At 45.4% G+C, this 20,504-nt stretch overlaps 1 protein-coding gene across 2 annotated transcripts in view; it reads right to left on the reverse strand.

The window, feature by feature from the left end:
* The window catches only part of klhl32 (kelch-like family member 32), a 24,652-nt gene extending 4,800 nt beyond the window's left edge, over positions 1-19,852 (reverse strand). The window contains exons 1-8 of one of the 2 annotated variants that reach the window (XM_076096458.1): positions 19,743-19,852; positions 18,111-18,232; positions 15,249-15,426; positions 11,205-11,312; positions 7,455-7,553; positions 4,704-4,919; positions 1,798-2,524; positions 1,574-1,632 (exon numbers count right to left, since the gene is read on the reverse strand). In XM_076096458.1, coding sequence (XP_075952573.1) covers positions 1,574-1,632; positions 1,798-2,524; positions 4,704-4,919; positions 7,455-7,553; positions 11,205-11,312; positions 15,249-15,426; positions 18,111-18,133 — 1,410 coding nt within the window. In that variant the 5' untranslated portion in view covers positions 18,134-18,232; positions 19,743-19,852. Of the gene's footprint in view, positions 1-1,573; positions 1,633-1,797; positions 2,525-4,703; positions 4,920-7,454; positions 7,554-11,204; positions 11,313-15,248; positions 15,430-18,110; positions 18,233-19,742 lie in introns of both variants that reach the window. The other variant, XM_076096457.1, reaches the window with a different exon arrangement.
* Between the last annotated feature and the right edge of the window lie 652 nt (positions 19,853-20,504).

Below are 20,504 nucleotides of genomic sequence, written 5' to 3' on the forward strand. Positions count from 1 at the left end.
GTTTTTTTCATTTTGTTTTTTCATTTAGTTTATGTAGCCCAAAATCATAAATTTGTCTTAGATGGCTTTAAAATGTGAACACTATAGGATACCCTCCATCCTTAAACCTTTTAGTCAGGTTAGGAAATACTCTCATCAGTGGAGAGACAATAGAGATCAACACAGGACGGAGAGTTAAATCTGTGAATTACAATATAGTTACAGTATTAAGTAAATAAAGTACATTGCTCACATATAATTTGTAGCACGATGGGTTACATAACTCAGGAGGAAGCGAGTCTGACAACTGACTGTACAGAACCAAATCAGCGTGGGAGTTACTGGCACAAATTCACCTGCAAGGAGCATGGAGAAGGGAACGCAGTCTTAAGGGGTTTTTAAAACTATAGCAACACTTGTAGTGTTGAGAACATCAGACTAACACGGTTGTGGCAGACTCTGATGACTGGTAGCGCTGTTGCCGGTTTGCAAGCTGCTCCAAACGTCTGTGGAATGCACAAATAAGACAATGAAAGTGGAGTGTGCCCTGATCCGACTCCTGATTTTAGACCCCGATGGTGACGACGAGCAGAAACACTTGCGTCCAACAGTAAAGTTGTTCGAGTGATACAAATGCTGCTGGAGATTTGACCCTATGACCCTAATATGTTGAAACCTTTATTAACTGATTTATTTATTTGTAAAGCAGGCGGCAACCTCCGGGTCTAAAAAAGCGAAGCCAATGCGGAAGTGCCTTAAAGTTGCATTCTCTCTAATGGCCATCAGGGGGCGACGCCTCTGGTTGTATAGAAGTCTATGAGAAAATTACTCTACTTCTCTCTTGATTTATTACCTCAGTAAACATTGTGAACATGAGTTTATGGTCTCAATCTCTAGTTTCAAGTCTTCTTCAATACAGCATGATGATCATTTAGTACATTATGGTCCATTTAGAGTCAAATAGACCATAAAGCAGGGTATGCTTTAGGGCGGGGCTACTTTGTGGTTGACGGGTTGCTACCACCCCGGCCAGTCTGGGTGTTGTCCGTGTTTTTGTCTGAGAACTTGAACCTTTTTACAGTGTGTTTTCAGTTCATGAAAGTTAATTCTAACATTTTGGTCGCCAAAAAAAAGTGTTTTAGAGACTTAGCTCCACCCTCTGGTGTCACTTCTGGTTTTAAAAAGCCAAGATGGTGATGGCGAAAATGTCACAATCAAGGCTGACTGTGTCCACTTCTCATATACAGCCTACGCTGATGAGCATGGACTGTACATAAGCGCTGATGAGAGCAGTGAGACTGAACCAAAACAGGAAGGTTGCAGGCCGTAAAACCGAGACAATGAGCTGAAAAAGGCTGAAAGAACTGATAAGAACTGTACCGTTAAATCTCTGTGTGTCAGTCACAACGAGCGACACCTTTCACAATACACACAATCATCCATCGTTAATATGGAACTATTGATTCAAGCAGCTTTAAAAACAATATTGTCAGCAGTAACACAATATACTACACTACTCAAGTACAAATATGATAGAAAAACACACTAAATTGTCAGAATAAAAGGTAAAAGTGTGAGATCACTTCACAGTTACCTGTTCTGGGTCGTACACCATCAGTCGGTTCTGGTACTGAGCTGTGTTTGTCACCCCGCCTGTAACACAAAGGAACAACATCTTTTTTTTTTTTAGGGAGCAAAACATTTAGGTGCATCGAGCAGCGTATTTCTGGACTCCATGTCGAGGGTGTGTCTCAAGGTAAATGCATGTGCGAGAGTGTGTGAGTGTCTTGCGTCCGTCTCCCTGTATCGCTCCTGTACCTGAGACCCAGAGCAGGCTGTCAGCCACGCAGCCGGCGTGGCAGGACAGCGAGCGGTCGAAGGGTTGTACAAACATCCATTTGTTCCTCTTGGGGCAGTAGCGCTCCACAGAGGGCAGCACCTGCCTCAGCTCGTTCCTGCCCCCCACTGCGTACAGGTACTGGCCCAGCACGCCCAGGACAAAGTGTTCTCTGCAGGCCTTCATGGGGGCGATCTCGGTCCAGCAGTTTCCCCTGGAGTCGTACCGACAAGCAGTCCTCACGGCACACGTCCTCCCGGTGGCGTGCTCCACCTCCCCGCCCACGACAAACAGGAAGTTCCCCATCACGGCCACGCAGTGGTGGCTGCGCCCGGTGGGCATGGGCGCCAGCTCGCTCCAGTTCGACCCGCCGGCGACACGCACGTGCTCCTGCGCGGCCGGGTCGAAGTAGCGCAGCTCCCTGACCCTGCTCACCTCCCGCTTGCGCCCGCCGGCTATGTAGAGGGTGAGGGACTGGAAGCGAGGCCTGGTGCGGGCTGACTGGCGGAGGGGCTGGGCGAAGGTGGCGCGGTGGTAGTCCAGGGCCTCCTCCACGAGGGCCGCGGCAGTCGGGCTGGACTGGACCAGAGAGTGGCTGCGGGCGAGGTGGTGCAGCGTGGGGACGTCCATCAGGCCGTAGCGGACGTGTTGGAGCAGATCATCGGCGTACTGGTGGCGGCAGTCGTGGTCCAGCCACAGAACGACCAACTGTATGCAGAGGGGGTGGAGAAGAACTGAGTGAGTTGTAGACTCAGCACCTTCACAAAAAGAGTTAAATGGGTCGGATGAAGCTCAAATTCAGTATCCACTCAACTCTAAATAAAGAAAAATTGACATATTTAATGTACAGTTTGAAGGATACATGAAAATGATTGTTTCATTATGGACTTAATGATTTATTGGCTTTATTTGGGGTACCCTGTTTTATATTCTTGGTGCTTTGCCTCTTTTGGTTATCATTGATAAAAACAAGTTGAACCTAATCAATATGCTTCTTTTCTGAGTGAAGGGAAGGTCAGGAGATAACTCTGTTTTTTAAAGATTGAAAGATATGGTTCAGCGTCCTCTCTACCCAAAGACTTTCCATGCAGTCCCTTAAAAAGGGAGACGGTCGGTATGAAAAGCACGAAAGACCAGAGGATTGAAAACATGAAAACAGGAGAGAGAGAAATGAGCGGAGGCTGCTAATCAGATTTATTTTTCTAGACAACTAGGCTATTATGGCAAGACGGAGGCCCGCCCGCCCGCACGGCATCCATACTTGCCAGCACACACACGCACAACTATGTATTAATCAGCAGCATTCAGCATACACAGTGTAAATATCCACAGGCACCTTCCTTTGTTTAATGCAGGCGAACCGGGTTGCAGAGAATTTAATTGAACTTGAGAGCGGTGGAAGGTTATTTAGTTGCGACGAGGTGTGAACGTGGGCGAGATGACTGGAGATCACCGATACCATTACGGGGAAAACAAAGCGAATTTTTTAAAGTAGAGATGGAGAATTTGGTACAGCAGAATAATGACGGTCCACAGCATCACACCGGGAATCAAAACGCAGCATTCGCTGTATGATGTGTAGAGGAAATACTGTGTGCTAAACAGCTTTCCCTTTACTTCCTCTCAATTACACTCTAAAGGTGTGAATATTTGAGAAACATGCAAGTCAGGATTGTCTTTTTATGCTATCTGTGCCACTCTCTTGTCTCTACCTCACTTTCTCTATTGCTCACCCCGCCTCTCTCCTCCTCCTTGCTCTGAAGTGACAGTATGTGTGTGTTTCTGAGTGAGAGCGTGTGTGCGTGTGTGTGTGTGTGTGTGTGTGCGTGCGTGCACTAGCTGACTGTGAAGGTCACGCTGCATCACGCAACTTCCTCAGGGCACAGAATAAATCAACTCCTTCTCCCTCCTTCCCCTACCCACAGAAAGAGAAAGTGAGAAAGAGAGAGAGAGTCAGACCACAAAAGAGATAGTGAGGTAAGGGGAGGGGGGGAGATACAGAGAGGCAGAGCAAAGGATGGCAAGAAAGAGGAGAGAGGGGGGGAAGAAAAAAAACAAAGCCAGAGAAAATGTGATTTCCAGAGCGTGAGAGTCTCTAAGAAAACTCTGAGTGACGATGATTGACTGCCAAGCTATATCGGTCCGGTATTGGCTTGCACATCCACCCCCCCCCCCTTTCGGACGACGGCCCCCGCTTGCCGTTCGCTTCCGTCTGATGCCCAAATTAACCTTCTGGGCGAAGTGAAGGAGGCCCAAAGCAGCCTAATCAGAGGCTGATTATGGCGGCGGCGGCTGGCTAAAGGGTCAGGGTAATTGTGCCATCAGAGGCCTGATTGTTTTCAATCAGACGGCCGGCCGAGTGACAGCTGGGGGATTGGGGCCCTGATGGAGCCGCGGCGGGCCTAATCAGAGAAGAGAAGGTGAGACAGACAGAGAGGGGGAGAGAGAGAGAGAGAGCGGGGAGGGGTGGAAAAAGGGGGGAGGCTGATTGGTGCAAATGAACAGTCAAAACAGTAAGTCTCCACGAACTCCGTGACACATGCGCTCGCATGGATGCATGGACCGACGCATGTGTCCGTCACACGTGCACGCAGTCGAAAACGTCCTACGGCACGTCCTCATTGACACAAACAAACAGTGTGTCCGTGTTTAATTTGTTGCTTATTAGTCCGTGTGTATTGTGTCATGCATTTCTATCTGCGTGTGCAGAACAGTTTGGTGCCACGATGTAATTTGTTCACATTTACAAGCTGAGAGGATTGCACGCTACACTTTAACACCTTGATGGTGCATCCCCAGCCTCTACTTGCGTGGAAAGACCCATGCCCACACACACACACACACACACACACACACACACACACACACACACACACTCTTCCAGTACCTTCCATATCTCCTCCTCGCTCAGCGAGGTGAGGCGGTCGCTCTTCAGCACCTCCCTGAGGAGGCGGTAGGGCAGCTGCAGGGCCTCGTCCTGCCGGCTCTGGCTCAGCTCAGACAGATGCTCCACCAGGAAGCCCACCACGGCCTCCTCCAGGGCGGGGAGGTGGAACAGGTCGGCCACGCGGTACAGCTCCAGGTAGTTCACGCTGCTCAGTTCCTGCAGGGTGAATCCATAAACACACGAATGAACGCACGTATTCACCAGAAAGGTTGTCTTTGTACTTACAGACAGTAAAAGATGACTTTAGCTGGATATTGTGATTTAGTTTGAAGGTATAGTCGTAATTTATAAAAAATGTCTGCGATTTTTATTTTTATTCCAGCCATGATTTTGAAAGAATTTGTCACATTTACCAAATATAAGTATCTTCTTCTCCACCCACATAAAAGAGTTGGACATACACACTCATTCCTGATAGATATGTACATATGTACGCCACACATGTGCAGTATGTATTCAGTAACCGTGGGTTGATTTCCATTTCATAGTTAAATGAAAACATTACAGATGCTAAATGAGGTGACAGTCAGGCAGAAATAAAGGAGAGGATAGGAGGTAAATAAAAGAAATCGAGGCCCGACTGGTGGAATAAGACTGCCATCTTCTGGCTGTCCTTCAGCACATGCAGTACAGTACCAACAGGCATCATCTAGTGCTCAACCTGTGATAATATATAATACCTTTATGGATCTCTGGCTTTTAAAGTCGATCATTTGCACTGAAAGTCATTTCACTCATGTTTTACAGAAATAAAGTAAATATAGTGGGTATTTTATTTTTGAAAAATCTCTGAATCAGGAAATAAAACAAATTGGATTAAAGTTCTTCATTGAATATTAGAATGATGATTACACAAATAACAAATTACACACACACACACACACACACACACACATACGAGTCAAAATGTCTCATTAGAATCACTTCAAATGAAGGACTCAAAGCGCCACACACACAGCCGGTGTAGCATCGATCAGCTATTCAATATTCAATTTACTGAATTCTGCACATCGGAGGAGGAGGATCCTGATTGGCCGACGCATTGGATTTTCAATCAACTGGTGCAGCGTGTATTGGTAAATCAATGTTATTGGTCCGGCCTTACCGCCCCACTATGCACCCTAACCACATACCAAGTCAAGCAGTCAGCTGGCGTGTGCTGTGCAAACAAGGATGTAAGCAGAAGAACAAACAAAAGAGAAAAAAACACAATCCATGACAATATTCAGGAGTTTTGTATTTGTTTATAGTGAGGTACAGTCTGGTCACTGCAAACCAATAGAGAGGAAACTTTCGCGACCACCAGATGGCACATTTGAGCTAAGTTGAGGTGGATGGGTATCATACAGTATAAAAAACATTCTGGTGGCAGGGATTCGAGAAGCACAAGATGAAATGTAATTATTACCGTGTGTAATTAAGTGGAACCACTGCAAAATGCATTGAGAGCTCGAGGGGAAAACTGTGCATGAGACTCCTCAGAGTGGCTCTGCTCTGCAACAAACTCAACCCGATTTGTCTGCAGCAGCTTTTGGCCGCATACCCAGAGGAACGGAGGCTGACTTTGCCTCTGTTCCATCAGATCCATCTCGGCCTCTGGGATAAAACGCATTAAACAAGCAGCAGGGTGGCCTAGTTCTTGAGGAGATCTGGACTTGGGCACCTTAGCCGACAAGCATCCAACCCCAATGAAGTGTCCTGGAGCGGCACACTGAATGGGACCTGTAACCTCCCAGTGGGGGAGGATTCACACTAGCCTATTCTTTACAGAAGAGGTTGGACATTGTTGAATTTGAATAAATGCAACAGTTTCTTTTTGTTTCCACAAATTACTTTTGATGTCAAACTTTGCAGTGATGTTCGCTTGAAGAAATAATTCAACATAGCTGCTAGCCTCCTGTTTCCAGGCTTTGTGCTATGCTAAGCTAAGCTAACTGTCTCCTGGCTCTATCTTAATGTTCAGCAAACAAATCTGAGAGCAGTATTGATCCTCTCTCATCTGTCTCTCAGCTAGAAAGCCAATAAGTGCATTTCCCAAAATGTTGAACTGTTCCTTTGGTTGATGTTACTGTCGCTGCTGTCAGCACACGCACCATTTGTTTCTTCGCTGTTTTTGTTTTTTACACACCGCTATCTGGGTTATAATCTGGGTTTTGGAGTTTCCAGTTTATCGTTTGTGTCCAGGATTGTTCCAAAAAGAAATCTGTACTCTTTGGCCTTTTAAACACCTAATCTGGATTTCTGTTATTGCCTTATATTAAAAAAATTATAATACACAGTACGAGGAAGAACATTGTGATGTTGGTACAGATGGCAGCCTTGTTTTATATTAGATTTTCGACACTAAAACCTGTACATCCTGGTCCATGCTGCTCCGTTGTTTGTGTAAAGGGGAATTATCATTGGTGTCTAGTGCAGTTGAGAATTGGATGCTGACACTAATACAGTAAATGTGTGGAATAAAGCATAAATAGAAAAGATATTGCACTTCAAGTTAAGTGGCCCGTTTGTACATTTTCTTGGTATTCCCTGCAGATAGGATCAAATCATGAGTGGAACGCCATAATATTACAGGATTTTCATTAACCTGGTAGGACCTGTGTGTGTGTGTGTGTGTGTGTGTGTGTGTATGTGTGTGTGTGTGTGTGTGTGTGTGTGTGTGTGTGTGTGTGTGTGTGTGTGTGTGTGTACCTGGATGAGGTAGTGGGAGCAGAGACTGAGGAGCTCCAGCAGCTGAAGGTGGCTGCCTGCAGACAGGACGTCCTGGATCACCGCTGGCTCCAGCAGGATCTGTCCAGAGATGAACAAGGTCATTCACTGTGGTTGGGTTGCAGTTCATTATCAGGCTCATTGCCTTAAAGCATTTTAGTGTTAGTTTAAAAAAATAATAATAGTCATAACTTCATGGAAATGTCAAGATAGTTGAGAATTGTTGTTTTTCTCGGTTGAGACGACGTCGGTCGGTCCACCACTTTGGTCCAGAGTTAAATATCTCAACATCTATTGGATGGACATCCATGGGATTTGTTACAGATATTCATGGTCCCCTGGGGATCCAATACTCTGATGTTGGTGATCCCTTTACTTTTCTTCTAGCACCACCAGAAAGTTCTTTTGGGTTTTTGGTGAAATGTCTCAGCAGCTATTGGATGGACTGCACTAATAACTTTATACCAGTATGACAGGTCCTTTTTCCTGTTTGGCCTCACGCTGCCAGTGTTTGGTGTGTTTTATGTTTCAGGTTATGAATCGACAACTGTTTTGATCATAACTCATTTCCATCGTTTTGCAAGCAAAAACACCAAACGTTATCTGGTTCCAGCTTCTCAAATGAGAGGGGCTGTTGCTTTTCTTTGTCATACATGAAAGTAAAATGAATACTTATTAAATATTGTTTCAGGTATTTGGGTTTGGAGAAATTATTATGGACATTTTTTTCTAAATTCTTACATTTTAAAGTCATTGACGCCCTATTTGGGCCCACTTGTTTTTGTTTGGTATGGGCCAGTCATTGAGCAGTTAGCCTGTCTGTAACGCAGCACAATATAAACAGAAAGTATATTGGGCTATATCAAAAGATACCAATACGTTTTGAAAATCAGCTGTGTGTAACAGTATGTGCAGTGTGACCTGAGTTAAACCCTACAAAGTCACCTGACTAAACCTAAACCAGGCAGCATCCTATATGTCTTTTGTCATTATTCACATTTCCTTTTTTTTTTTTTTTTTTAAACACTGAGAATGCTGTCCGTACGCACGCCAGGTTACCTAATATGTTTTAAATGGCGCAATAGAGACAGGGCAAATGAGTGTGACGGATCGGGCCGCTTATAACAAGAAATGGCTCCACCAATGTGCCCGATTCACCGTGATCGTCCTCCAAAGCAAAGCAACATATTCTGGCAATTGTTTCGTCACTGATTCTGCCCAAAACGCTTCCGGTCGAGCTGACAGAACAGCAGCTGAAATGATCTGCTGAAAGCCTCCTTCTGTTTCCTCCATATTACCCACCCATATGCAACATAAAGCTCTGTAATACAGCCAACTCACAGTGCCAGGGAGCACATTGTGTACTCGATGGAGGCTTAACTGCCCTTTTTTTATTTTTTTATTCTATTCCCAACCCACAAACACAACCACATGGAGTTAAATGTTGTCTGAATCATTGGAATAATAGCCCAATCAGACTAAACATGCCCCGTGTTACCGCTCACATGGCGGATTCACCTACTCCAAATAAAATGTTTGGCTTTAAAGGGCAGGAACAAACCTTTGATAATACATTTAGCAGCGTTGCCCTACATAGCCACAGAGCCCTGACTGCATCAGCAGTGAAAGTGTGAAAAAATGACTTCATCATTTGTCTCCCTCGCCTCTCACTATATCGTTGACACATCAGTGGGCTGGAATATTGTTAATCAGCATTCACGGGTATCTGTTTTTTTGTTGTTTTTGCTCAGGCCTCCTTGTTCTTTCTGATTTTTGAGAGCATGGAAAGGCAGCTCCTGTTTTTAATCTGGACAAAACAAATCTGGATAGAAAATGTGCTGCTTTCTTTCCCGTGCATGTAAAAAAATCATCAAGCAATTTGTTTATATGTTCCCTCTTTTTTTCCATTTCCTCTCTGCAATTAGCTGCATCTGCACATTTATCCCGCGGAGATAAACTTGTGATCAAGAGCGACAAACGTTCAATTATTATTTTATTGCTTTTTCTTCTTTGACTCAATCAGCAGCCCAAAAATAATAATGTGACTGCAATAACTGTAAGTGAACGGCGCTGTTCTCCTCTCCACTCCAGTCAGAGCACTTCAACCTCGCACGGCACACAAGTCGGTTTTATAACAGCGTGGCTCTTGTGCAAACTAACGTTTATTGCGCTGGTTACTTGCGCGCTTTCACCTGGGGGAGAAGGCGGAAATGAAGGGAGGTAGAGTGTAGACGTCTTCTACAAAAGGATCTGACCCATTGTAGCCTCGCATCACTCTCTCTCTTTACTCAGAATGATTGAAAGAATGAAAGATTTACCGTCTGGGAAAAATAAAAGTCATGTCTGTGGGTGATAACACTGCATTTGTCATCTTGGCATGCAGTGAAAATGTCATTGAAGTTACTAACTTGACTTCCGGGCAGAGAGCATCGTCCTGACTCGGCCCTGTCGGCTATGACATGTGGCTGAAGGATTTTTTAGTAGGTCATTATTCACGGTGTGGGAGATAAGCATATTGCCCTCATCTCATCTGCTATCATCTCCACCAGGCGAACAGAGGCTCTGAGCCAACCAAAGCAGGGCGGCTCGCAAGCCTGCTGTTGACCTACTTACGCTGCCTAACCGGCTCCCTCTTTGCTCATTTCCACTATGGAAATAAAATTAGGAGTAATTACAAAGTTTCCGGCCTCTCGGGTCTGCTGCCTAAGCCGCTAGTCTGCTTATTGGACCGAGCATCGCCGGCAACTGCAAAAAAAAAAAAAAAAAAGGTGATTAGAAATGATCGCAAACGATTCTTTTGTTGACGGGGCGAGAGGGCGAGGACGAGTGACCTCACCCGCGCGAAATGTAATACTGTCCTCTTTACTTCTGCCTCCTTGAATATAATTGTGTTTCTTGTTTGGATCCCAGAATAACATTCCGCAGTGTGACCACAGAGGGCAGGGGGATGACAGCACCTGCTAACAGCTGGATACCACTGTATCCAGAGGCACGCTGCTGTAGAAGCCCCTGCTGCTGAGATTAAAATGGTAATCTGCAGATGTCCTGCTCTGATTTATCTCGGTGACATATTTGGCAATGGTGAAAAGTAACCACTGTAATGTGTAACTGTAATGATAATTGCTACTGTAGACATATATTCAACTGCTTTTTAGAGGGAAATACAACATTCTACTCTTATAATAAACTCTGAAGTAGCTTGAAGATTATTTTTTTGAATTTTTATTGCCTCCACACGGCTCTCAAAATGGCAACGACTGAGCCGGCGGCTAGCAGCTGACGTTGCGAACAATGGCAACAGCGCCTGCTGTTTTTTTGGGAGCGGGGGACCAGGACGGCGTGGGTCGGGACGGCGTTATCAGCGGTAATCGTCGTATGAGCGTAGTGCAGGGCGCCGGCGATTAGCTAGCCAGTAGGGCACAACAGAGAGACTCACATGCACTAAAATAGCTCCGTCATGTAAACAAAGCAGAGAGAAGATTATGACACATGGAAAGAGAGAGCTAGCGTTACTACATTCTCTGCCCAGGTAGATATGACTCCACTATATCTTCACACTGCAAATACTCTCTGAATCTTCTATATGGAACCTTGAAAGATAAAGAGTTTTACATGCAAAACATCTGCTTATAAAGTAGGCTGCATCGCTGTTAATACAAATAAATATATCACAATACAACCCTGTGAAAGGGGCTCGTCTGGTCAGCTGTGGTGGCTGTTGCTCGGGCTCACCTGCCCGGTGTAGGCGAAGTCCAAAGCGTGCTTCAGTCCAACGCCGGTCACCCCTTGCAGAGTCACCTCGTCTGCCTCACTCTCCACCATGCACAAGCTGAACATCGCCTGATGACACACAAACATGGAGGTCAGCGGAGGGAACACCAACACAGAGATATACTATCTGGCATGTTCTGTCTTTGGTATAAAAGAAAAAAAACAACACTGGGCCACTGCATTAAAAACAATCACATTAATGGTCTAATTCAATCCAGCTTTGCTCTTCTAGTCCATCCACGTTGACTCTGTAGGCTGATCGTATTATACGTATATGTAAGCATTATCAGACTGAAAAATCGGATTTGCATGTGCACGTGCTGATAAAAACAGCATCGCAGTCCATCTAAACCTGCCAGACGCAACGTCCTCGAGCCCTTTCTGTATTGATTAGCCCGCCGTGGCCCCGGAAGTAAGCAGAAATAAATAGCACAATCAGTGCTTTCTGTTACACAGGCCCTCTGTCTTTCTCTTCCTTTGCCCCACGCACACACACACACACACACACACACACACACCACGCGCTAAAAATCAAAGCAGCGGACGCAGCGTCTACAGTCTGACCCTGCTGTGTTTCAGTCCAGCTCGCTGCTCGCTAATCAAAGCTATTGACTGGTGTCACACCACGAGGGGATGACAGAGCCATGCATCAGTAGAACGCACCCTCGGAGTGACAGCGGGGTTAGGGGTCAAACGTGGCCATGATGAAGATCAACTCTACCCGTTTCCTCAAGGTTATGAAGTATTTAGGGTTTATATTTTCCTCTGTTTCATAACGAAAAGGGGGACGGGGGACTCCATGAATTGCTTTTGAAAAGTAAATCCAGCTGCTGTAGACAATTTCTTTCTCCACGGCTCCCCTCGTCTCAGGATAGTGATCTGGCTAGCTTGCAATTTCACATATCTTTTTAATCACAGTGGCAGTTTGTAGCACAGTCACTCTGCACTATCTCTGCTCAGAGACTGGTGTAACACCCTCGGGCTGGCAGGCCAGCGGAGCAGCTCCCTCCGTCACGAGAAACAACATTCACTGCTCCCAAAACTCATCCGATTCTCCATGATTCATAGCGCCCATGAACTTTAACCAAGCGCACCCCCCCCACACACACACACCACCCCTCCTCTGACGAATGGCCCCTGTGTATTGTGAGGGTGCTGTGTGAGACAGGGTCGACTTGAGGCCACGCTGAGCTTTAACCAAGGCCTGCGCATCTCTCCTCAGAGCTTGGCCTTGTTGATTCACTGCTGCGCTAATTAAAAATCCAATGGTCCGCCGAGCACAGGAGGGCCTGTGGCTAAACCTGGGGTGTGTGTGTGTGTGTGTGTGTGTGTGTGTGTGTGTATGTGTGTGTGTGATGGTGGCTAAGCTTTGTTCAGTGTGTGCATGAGTGTTAAACAGGCAGAAAGTTAAAAAAAAGAGTAAATAGAAAAACTGCTTATGCATGTTTGCTCCTGTGTTGGTGTGTGAGCCTTGAGGCCGAGAGGGAGCACCCTGAGAGCATTCGCAGAGCTGGTGGCCTCCAGCACGAATGCTCTGGATATACATCACATTGAGACACATTGAGCACATTGAGCACATTGGTATTTTCTATTCTCTATCTTAACACTTGTCCCCCTATCGTAACAAGAAGGGCTCAGGGTGTGTTACAGAATTCGGAAAAGTAGAATTACAGTGTCTTACAGATGCTACTAGTAATATTCTGGTGTGTCTGTGTGTGGGCAGATCATTATGTAGCATGTATTACTTCAAGTTCCCTGTTCTTCTAACGCGGCCTATCGGGCTGAAATGATCCTGTTCGTTCTCATCTCAGCTAACTTGGCTCTCAGTGTTGATCATATGATTTGTGTTTCAGCACTGCTCTTGTTTCCACAGTTACCGCACTTCCATTATCGTTATACGGCTGGTTATTAAGACTGGATTAAGTTAGATTGTAAGTGATGTGGGCACCATCAGTGCGTTCAGTCGTTGTAAAGTCGATTAGAAGCCTGGTGATGTTTTGCCAGCCACACAACACCTCATTCAAATATTCTATTTTGTAAAAAATTAAACTCTCTTATAAAGTATATTTAATGCTATGGTCAATTGTCACTAAAGGGTTTTATTCTAAGTATATGCACATCCTTACTTACACTTATGTATTACTGTACTTATGACGCAAGTAAACCTTATACATTCGGCCGGTGTTGTTCTAACACACTAGTGTTTCTTAATTAAATACCGCAAAGAAAAACAATTGGCATGAACATTTGTTTATTTTTTTTTTGTATCCTGCAAATATCTGGAAGGAAAATCCCCCAAATTTCAATTTGCTATGGATCACTGAATGTAGTGCTGAACATCTTTCCATTCACGGGCAGCTTACCTTCAGGTGAGTCAAATACAAAAACGCTGTACCTCGCTCGCGCATCGATGTACAGGGTCGCATTATCAAATCAAGCGACATTAAAAGGCACAGAGGACTGATGGTGGAAATACTGCACAGTCCATCTCCATATAGCCCTGTCTTCATAAAGAGGTTAAAGCAATAACAGGGTTCTGTGTAGTACAGGTTGGACATACAGCGTCCGGGACAATAATAGCTTTTGATATGAGTTCTGTCCTGCCCTGCAGGGCTAGAAGAAAATATTTCTCTGTGTGACAAAAACAAAAGCGAGGAAGATTTAGTGCGTGTGTGTTCTTGTGTGACTGTGGTGTGACTGATCTGGACGAATCTCCACCAGGCCGTCCAGACGTCTTGGTAATGTGACGGCATTGGAAGAGGCAGGTGACACATTCAGGACAAGTCTCAGGTAAACAACTCACGCTTGGTCAGGTATTTCATTACAATCCCTCATGTCCGACGGACTAGATAATGTGTTATTATCACTGCTACGTGTGTGTGTGTGTGTGTGTGTGTGTGTGTGTGTGTGTGAGAGTGTGTGTGTGTGTGTGAGAAAGAAGGAGGCACAAAGAGAGAGAGAGGGAGAAAACACAGTCACTATTCACGACACAAGGCACCTTCATCTCCCCCAGTAAATGAGCTAAATGAAACCCCCAGCGGTGGAGTCAGATGACAAACTGATGAGGATGTTGTTAGGCCCCTGCAGAGGAACAGGGGAGCAGAGTGACTTCCCCTGCTTACTGTAGCAGGCTGATCTAATAATCCATGTGCCCTGGAACAACAGTGTTGCTCGGCTCGGCTGGGACATGAAAGAGCGGCCTTTTTTAGAAGAAAAAAAAGAGGGAGAACAAAAGCGAAGAGGACAAAGGAAGGAGAGGAGTGCGACTCGCCTACCCTCAACTCTCTGCCGAGAGAAGTAAAAATAACCTACACACACACAGGAGGAAGAATAATCCCTGGGCAACTTGGACATGTTTAATCTGCCGCTCATTTTCAAGAGGGATTATTTTCTGCTTCCTGATCTGCTCGGTGTCCCGAAATCAAATTTCATCGGTGCACTTTTCCCTGTGCGGCCCATCTCGGCAAACCTCCTGTCTGGCTGTCTGACAGCGTGAGCGTATACCTACAGATACCTCTGCGGTTTAACTCCAATGATCGGACTGAAGCCGAACACTGGGGATGCATCCAGGTGCAGGATGGTGAAGGGTGATCTGTGCTGTAGCACTTTTAATCTCGACCGAAAAATGTTTTGCCGTCTGTACATGCAAACCTCACCGTTTTCACGGTCTCAAATGTAGAGTTTCTCCAAGACTTTTGTCTTCTTGGCAGCCTGAGACAGCATTTTCGACCACCGTGGGACCCTTTAGCCCCGCCATTAATAATCTGTCCTAATGGAGGTAGCAGGGTGAGACAGGTTTTGCGGCAGTTTTAACAATCTAGCAACCCATCACATCATGTTACTGTCCCCTCTATCACATCAGTCATCTTTAAATCAGTCAAACCATTGCACATGCAAAACAAAAGGAGGCGCTTTAATCATGAAGACGGATAATCGCACAGACAAACCCTCCTTTATCAAGCATAGATACATTTTCAGAGTTCATCATCACGGTACAGAACTCACCCTGAAGTAATCGCTGCACGCCGCCAGGACGGCTTTGTGGGCGTGGAACTTCTGCTCGCCGGCCACCAGGGTGACGTCGCACAGCAAGCCGTCCTTCCTCTGCTGGTTGAGGGCAGCGAGGACCGAGTCCTGGTGGGACTTCGACTGACAGAGCCTCTGTCCTGTCAGCATCTCCCTACTGCTACACACACACACACACACACACACACACATACACACACACACACACACACACACACACGCACACATAAGATATGTTGTTAAACTGGAGTTGGACTTCTAGATGAGATAAAGCTCTGGTTCTATTAATAATAATAATAATAATAATAATAATAATAATGATAATGACAAATTGCAAGTACTATCACTACTTCTACTATATCACTCATGCTGTTGCTATGACTACTGCTTCTACAAAGTTAGTGAATTTGGATATGAAATATTCAATAATTATTTTACTTTTTTTGGACAAGCTTGACCACTTTGATTGTACAGCAGAAAGACGGTACATATTTAGGGATGGCAATGTCGGTCGGTCCCCCAATTTAGTTCAGACTGAAATATATTAAACAATTATTGGATTTATTGCCATGAAATTTGGCTCATTTGTGCTAATTAGTAAATGCTAGCATGCTAATCTAAGATGGTGAACATTGCATATCTGCTAAACGACAGCATTAGCATTGCCACGTTGAGCGTGTTGCCACGCTGACGTTAGCATTTAGCTAAGTAGGCTACAGCCTAGCAGAGCCGCTAGCTCTCCGGACTCTTGTTGAGATTCCCGCCTCATAGTCCTCAGTTCATTGTTCATTGACAGAGGAGTCTCTTTTGTCAGCCCGACAGTGTGATTGAACGAAAAACTGAGAGTCGAATCTCCAGATACATATTTGACATGTTCACGTTAATGTTTCCATCGCACCAGCAGCCTGTGAAAGTTGTACATGGTGCTAGCATCACATGGGTATAACAGTAAGTGGAATAAGTTTAATGCTTGTTTAATGTCTTCTTTTTTATTATTTCTATGCACAAGGTGTATAACTATGAATGTAAATAATGTATTTATCTTTTTTATATATAGTTGAACTTGCACCAAGAATGCAACTGAATTAATGCAATATAGACAAGTGACACTTTACTAATCTCCCATTACTCTTTACTTATGAATGACATTTCCATCACACCCCAACACTTAAAAAGAACACTTTCTGCCCATTAGTGTGTGTCTCTCTTTACGATGGGCGCGACAAGTACACTGACTACAGAACTGACTGGCTGTGTGGACCCACGGAGCAGTAAATACATCCTGTTTTCCAACCCATCTTCAGTCCCTCCCGGCGTACACCCATCTATCAGCAGCACGGCGCCGTGTCCATCCGAATCCATCTCTGTCCCCTTCCAGTTGCAGCCGCCACTCTAAATGCTGCTGTCTGCCAGGAGGCCTGCTCTGTCACCTTCATGGTGACGGCGTGTAAGACAGAGGGAATAATGGGTATGTGTGGGTGGGTGGGTGGTTTGCGTGTGCGCACTATGGGCCAGAGGTAGGATGAATGATGAGTCAGGCTGTTTGCTTGCTGGTTGGACACTGCCGGAGGGAAGGGCCCAGGGACAAAAAGGACAAAATTGCCATGCTGGATTAGAAGGAAGGGAAATTACAGGATTTAGGAACTCAGAGAAGCTGTATGGGGATTTGAGGGGGGATGGAAGCCTTAATGATATTGAATAGATCTAAATATTATTTTATAACTTTCAGTTTGAAGCTGTACTCTATGATGTACCTTGCTGATTTAAAAAATCTAGATTGAAACATTTTCCCATAATGCAACAAATAGCCTCTTTATTTCTAGACTAATAACTGTGGTCTCCAAGCTCTAGCCAAGATCATCGTAAATTCTCCGTCTCGAGCCTCGCGACAGAAGACTTAAACTTTGGTCTAAAATCGTTGTGGAATTTGGCTTCTGCACTCATTCTAAGCGTTTTTTTGGCAACAGTGGGCTGATGTAACGCAGCCAGTGGAGATAATTGGGGTTCAGCGTCTCGCTCAAGGACACATCCACATGCAGACAGGAGGAGCCGGGGATCGAACCGCCAACCTTGTGATTAAACGACGACTCATCTGACACAAAATACACATAATACAACTGTTTCCATAAGCTTAATACTACTAAGAACTAGAAAACCACTTTAAAGCTGCAGTGTGATTACAGCATTGTTAGCAGTGAGCTTTGCTGTCTGTCTTTTTCCTGCTGCCTCTGGAGAGATACATGGCAGCTGATGAAAACCACCAACGAGTTGACCTTCTAACAACTGTTGCCTGGGTAGCCATAGTTTGATAAATCTTGTCCATCTGTGCGCACATAAATAAGCCAACACCATTGCACTGGGAAACAAGTTTCATGGGCACTGCAGTTTATTTTGAGTTAATCACACGTGCGCTAGTATATCCACCCCTTTCTGCGGCTGTAAATACTCACATCTGCACTGTACCCACAGCTGAAAATAATCCACAACAAATATGACATCATGTGTGAGTAGCCCAGCTGTTTTAAGTAGAAATATTTACTTTTTTTTGTTAAAGTTAATATTTATGACGTGTTTCTTTTAGGTCAGTAGAAAGTACCATCAGTAGGAATGAATGGGATGGAGCCCTTGTCTAACCTCTATCACACCCAAACAAAAGGTTTGATGACCACAGGGATCTTACATCTTCCTCAGGTTACGGCCTAAAGAACAGTGCTTTCTGTCCCATGAGCAAGCGGCTCTTTCTCTACATTTGCTGACATTTCTCAATGCACGTGCACTGTGGCTGACTGACATTTCTGTTTGTGCCATAAGCCTTGTATATGGACGAACCGGGCCACTTACCTGAGGCTGGGTTCAGAAGGCATGTCGCCGGACAACGGAAGAGGAGGTGGTGGTGGAGGTGGAGGAGAGGTGCTATGTGGCTCCTGGGGACTGCAGTCTCCTCGCTGGGAACATACATCAGCCTGACAGGACAGAACAGCACGTCAGCTTTACTCAGTCCATCCGTGCCACCCAGCCACACTGTGGCAGCCTCTTGTGCGACGTGTGAAGGGGATGCAACCGCCCGTCAAGCCTAATGCTGACTTGTCCCTTCTTCGGCCTTGACTTTGGCAATTCTCAAAGCTGTTCTTCCGAGGCCTTTTCGTGTGACAGCCACAGGCAGCGTATAGACTTCAGAGAAGGGGTAATAAACAAAGCTCAGCACTTCTCCCAACAAGCTGGGAGTCCAAATTACACCGAGTCCCTCTGGTGTAGCTACAACGTTGACATAATGTGCTACACACCTGCATCTGATATCCCTCAAGTCTCCTGCGAGATAATACCCAGAAGCTCAGGATGGAAGCAGAGGTCGGCACCGATGCGCCGACATCCGAGCTGCTCTGGACACTCTGATTGGAATACTACTCACTCATGGCATACAATGAGGCGCCCCTGGTGCTCTAATGTGGCTGTTTTATATGAGGAAGCCTGCGTATGTATGTATGTGGTTCACCTTAAGTGTACACAGGCAGGGCTGAGTGTACAACTGGCTGCTCTTGAGTGTAGAGTCCCAGGCGAGATCTAGTTATCGATCTCTTCTCGAGTGACCTTCAGACGGACGGCCGCAGGCGACTGCTACTGACTGATGAGGGACAGAAGGCCCTTAAGGTCCTGAGTCCAAACCCCTCAAAACACACATGCCGCACATGTTTCATAGCTTTGCCTGCAGAAGGTTTTTGATGGTGTGGTTCTTATAGGGAAATAAAGCAAATGTGCTCGCAATCAAATCTGAGAAGCACACCATTAGTGCAAATCAGGACTAATGTGCCATGTCTCTCTGTTTCTCGTTGGTGATCTCCCTCTCTATCTTTGTCTCCACAAATGTCCCCAATAGGCAGCTTATGAATTGCAAATGCCATTATATTCAGCTTCTTTTGAATTTCTATTTAATACAAACTGAGTAAATGACATCATTTTGGCCCCAGAAAAGATAAAAATGATCCATGAATGTGGATATCTGCAGGATCTGATAATCACAACAAGTGGACCATTATTCCTTGCTAAAACACTGTAATCTGCTGACTGGAAACCACCACAGAGCTAAATGTATATTTACGCACACGAGGCATTTATCCACTAACAGCGCAAAACGAACTAGACTCTCTGGGGGAGGGGGGTGCAAGAGGAGGGGAGGTTTGGGTTGCCTGAGAAGCAGACACCATTAATGCATTTACCCAAACTGTCACTTTCCAAAAAGATCCCCCAGCTGTCAAAAGGTCTCATAGCAACAGGCCAGCGCCTCGGTCCACAAACTGTGGGGACGGAGAGCAACCTTCAGAATAATCACAATAATCCTGTTGCATCCATCACTTGGCGCACGCAGACAATCCGCACCAAGATCTATAACGAGCTCCTTGCCGATTGGCAGGAATTTACTGTATTCGACTCTCTTTCTCTCTCTCTCCTGTCTTAATGTGCCACAAGCTTACGCACCTCATATGAATGTGTTATGATCCAGTCCCGTCCCCCTCTGGCGGCGCCTCCGTAACAAATGTCATCTAATGTCCGAGGTCGGTGTTGGTCTCTTTTTACATCCAGGGCGAGGAGAGAGACGGGCGCAGAGGCGAGCAGATGCGCTCAGTTATCGCGGACACTTTATTGGTTACACTGTAGCACCTAAATTGTTACATTGTAACCCCGCCTCTACGCGGCGGTCACATGAACGTGGACATAGAGGGGGATGCAGCGCCCCCGGGTGGATAATTGGGACACGGCATGCCTGTGTGTTTACAGGGTGTTCTGCGCCTGCAGGGAACACCAGGGGTCCTCGTAGGATCTCCTACAGTAAATAAGGAATAGTCTCATTGATGTGACTGTAATTAGTGGCTGCTCCACTAATGTCTTGTGAGAAAGCAAAGCCTATAATGATGCACTAGCGTTTTATTGTTATCTCCATGCACATTAGGGGTTTTTATATCCATATAGTCTTGGATACTTCACATTTAATCTGTGAGATGTTATCTGTTTAATACCTAACATAGCCTATTTATAATTGCATAGCCTGTATCACATTGTGTGGTTGTATTTCTTAATGATCTGTATACTGAGTAGTAGTTCTTTCTGGAATTATATTTATAAATATCTTCCATCCAGCTGTATTTAGCAAAACTACAGCATCCTCACCCACTAATCCTCAACAAGCAACAGCGCCTTCTGTTTATATGGATGTTGAAAAAAGAAATCCACCAAATTGAA

The sequence above is a fragment of the Anarhichas minor genome, unplaced genomic scaffold, assembly GCF_050575085.1.
Source record: "Anarhichas minor isolate MPS153535 unplaced genomic scaffold, ASM5057508v1 ptg000022l, whole genome shotgun sequence".
Classification (NCBI taxonomy): domain Eukaryota; kingdom Metazoa; phylum Chordata; class Actinopteri; order Perciformes; family Anarhichadidae; genus Anarhichas; species Anarhichas minor.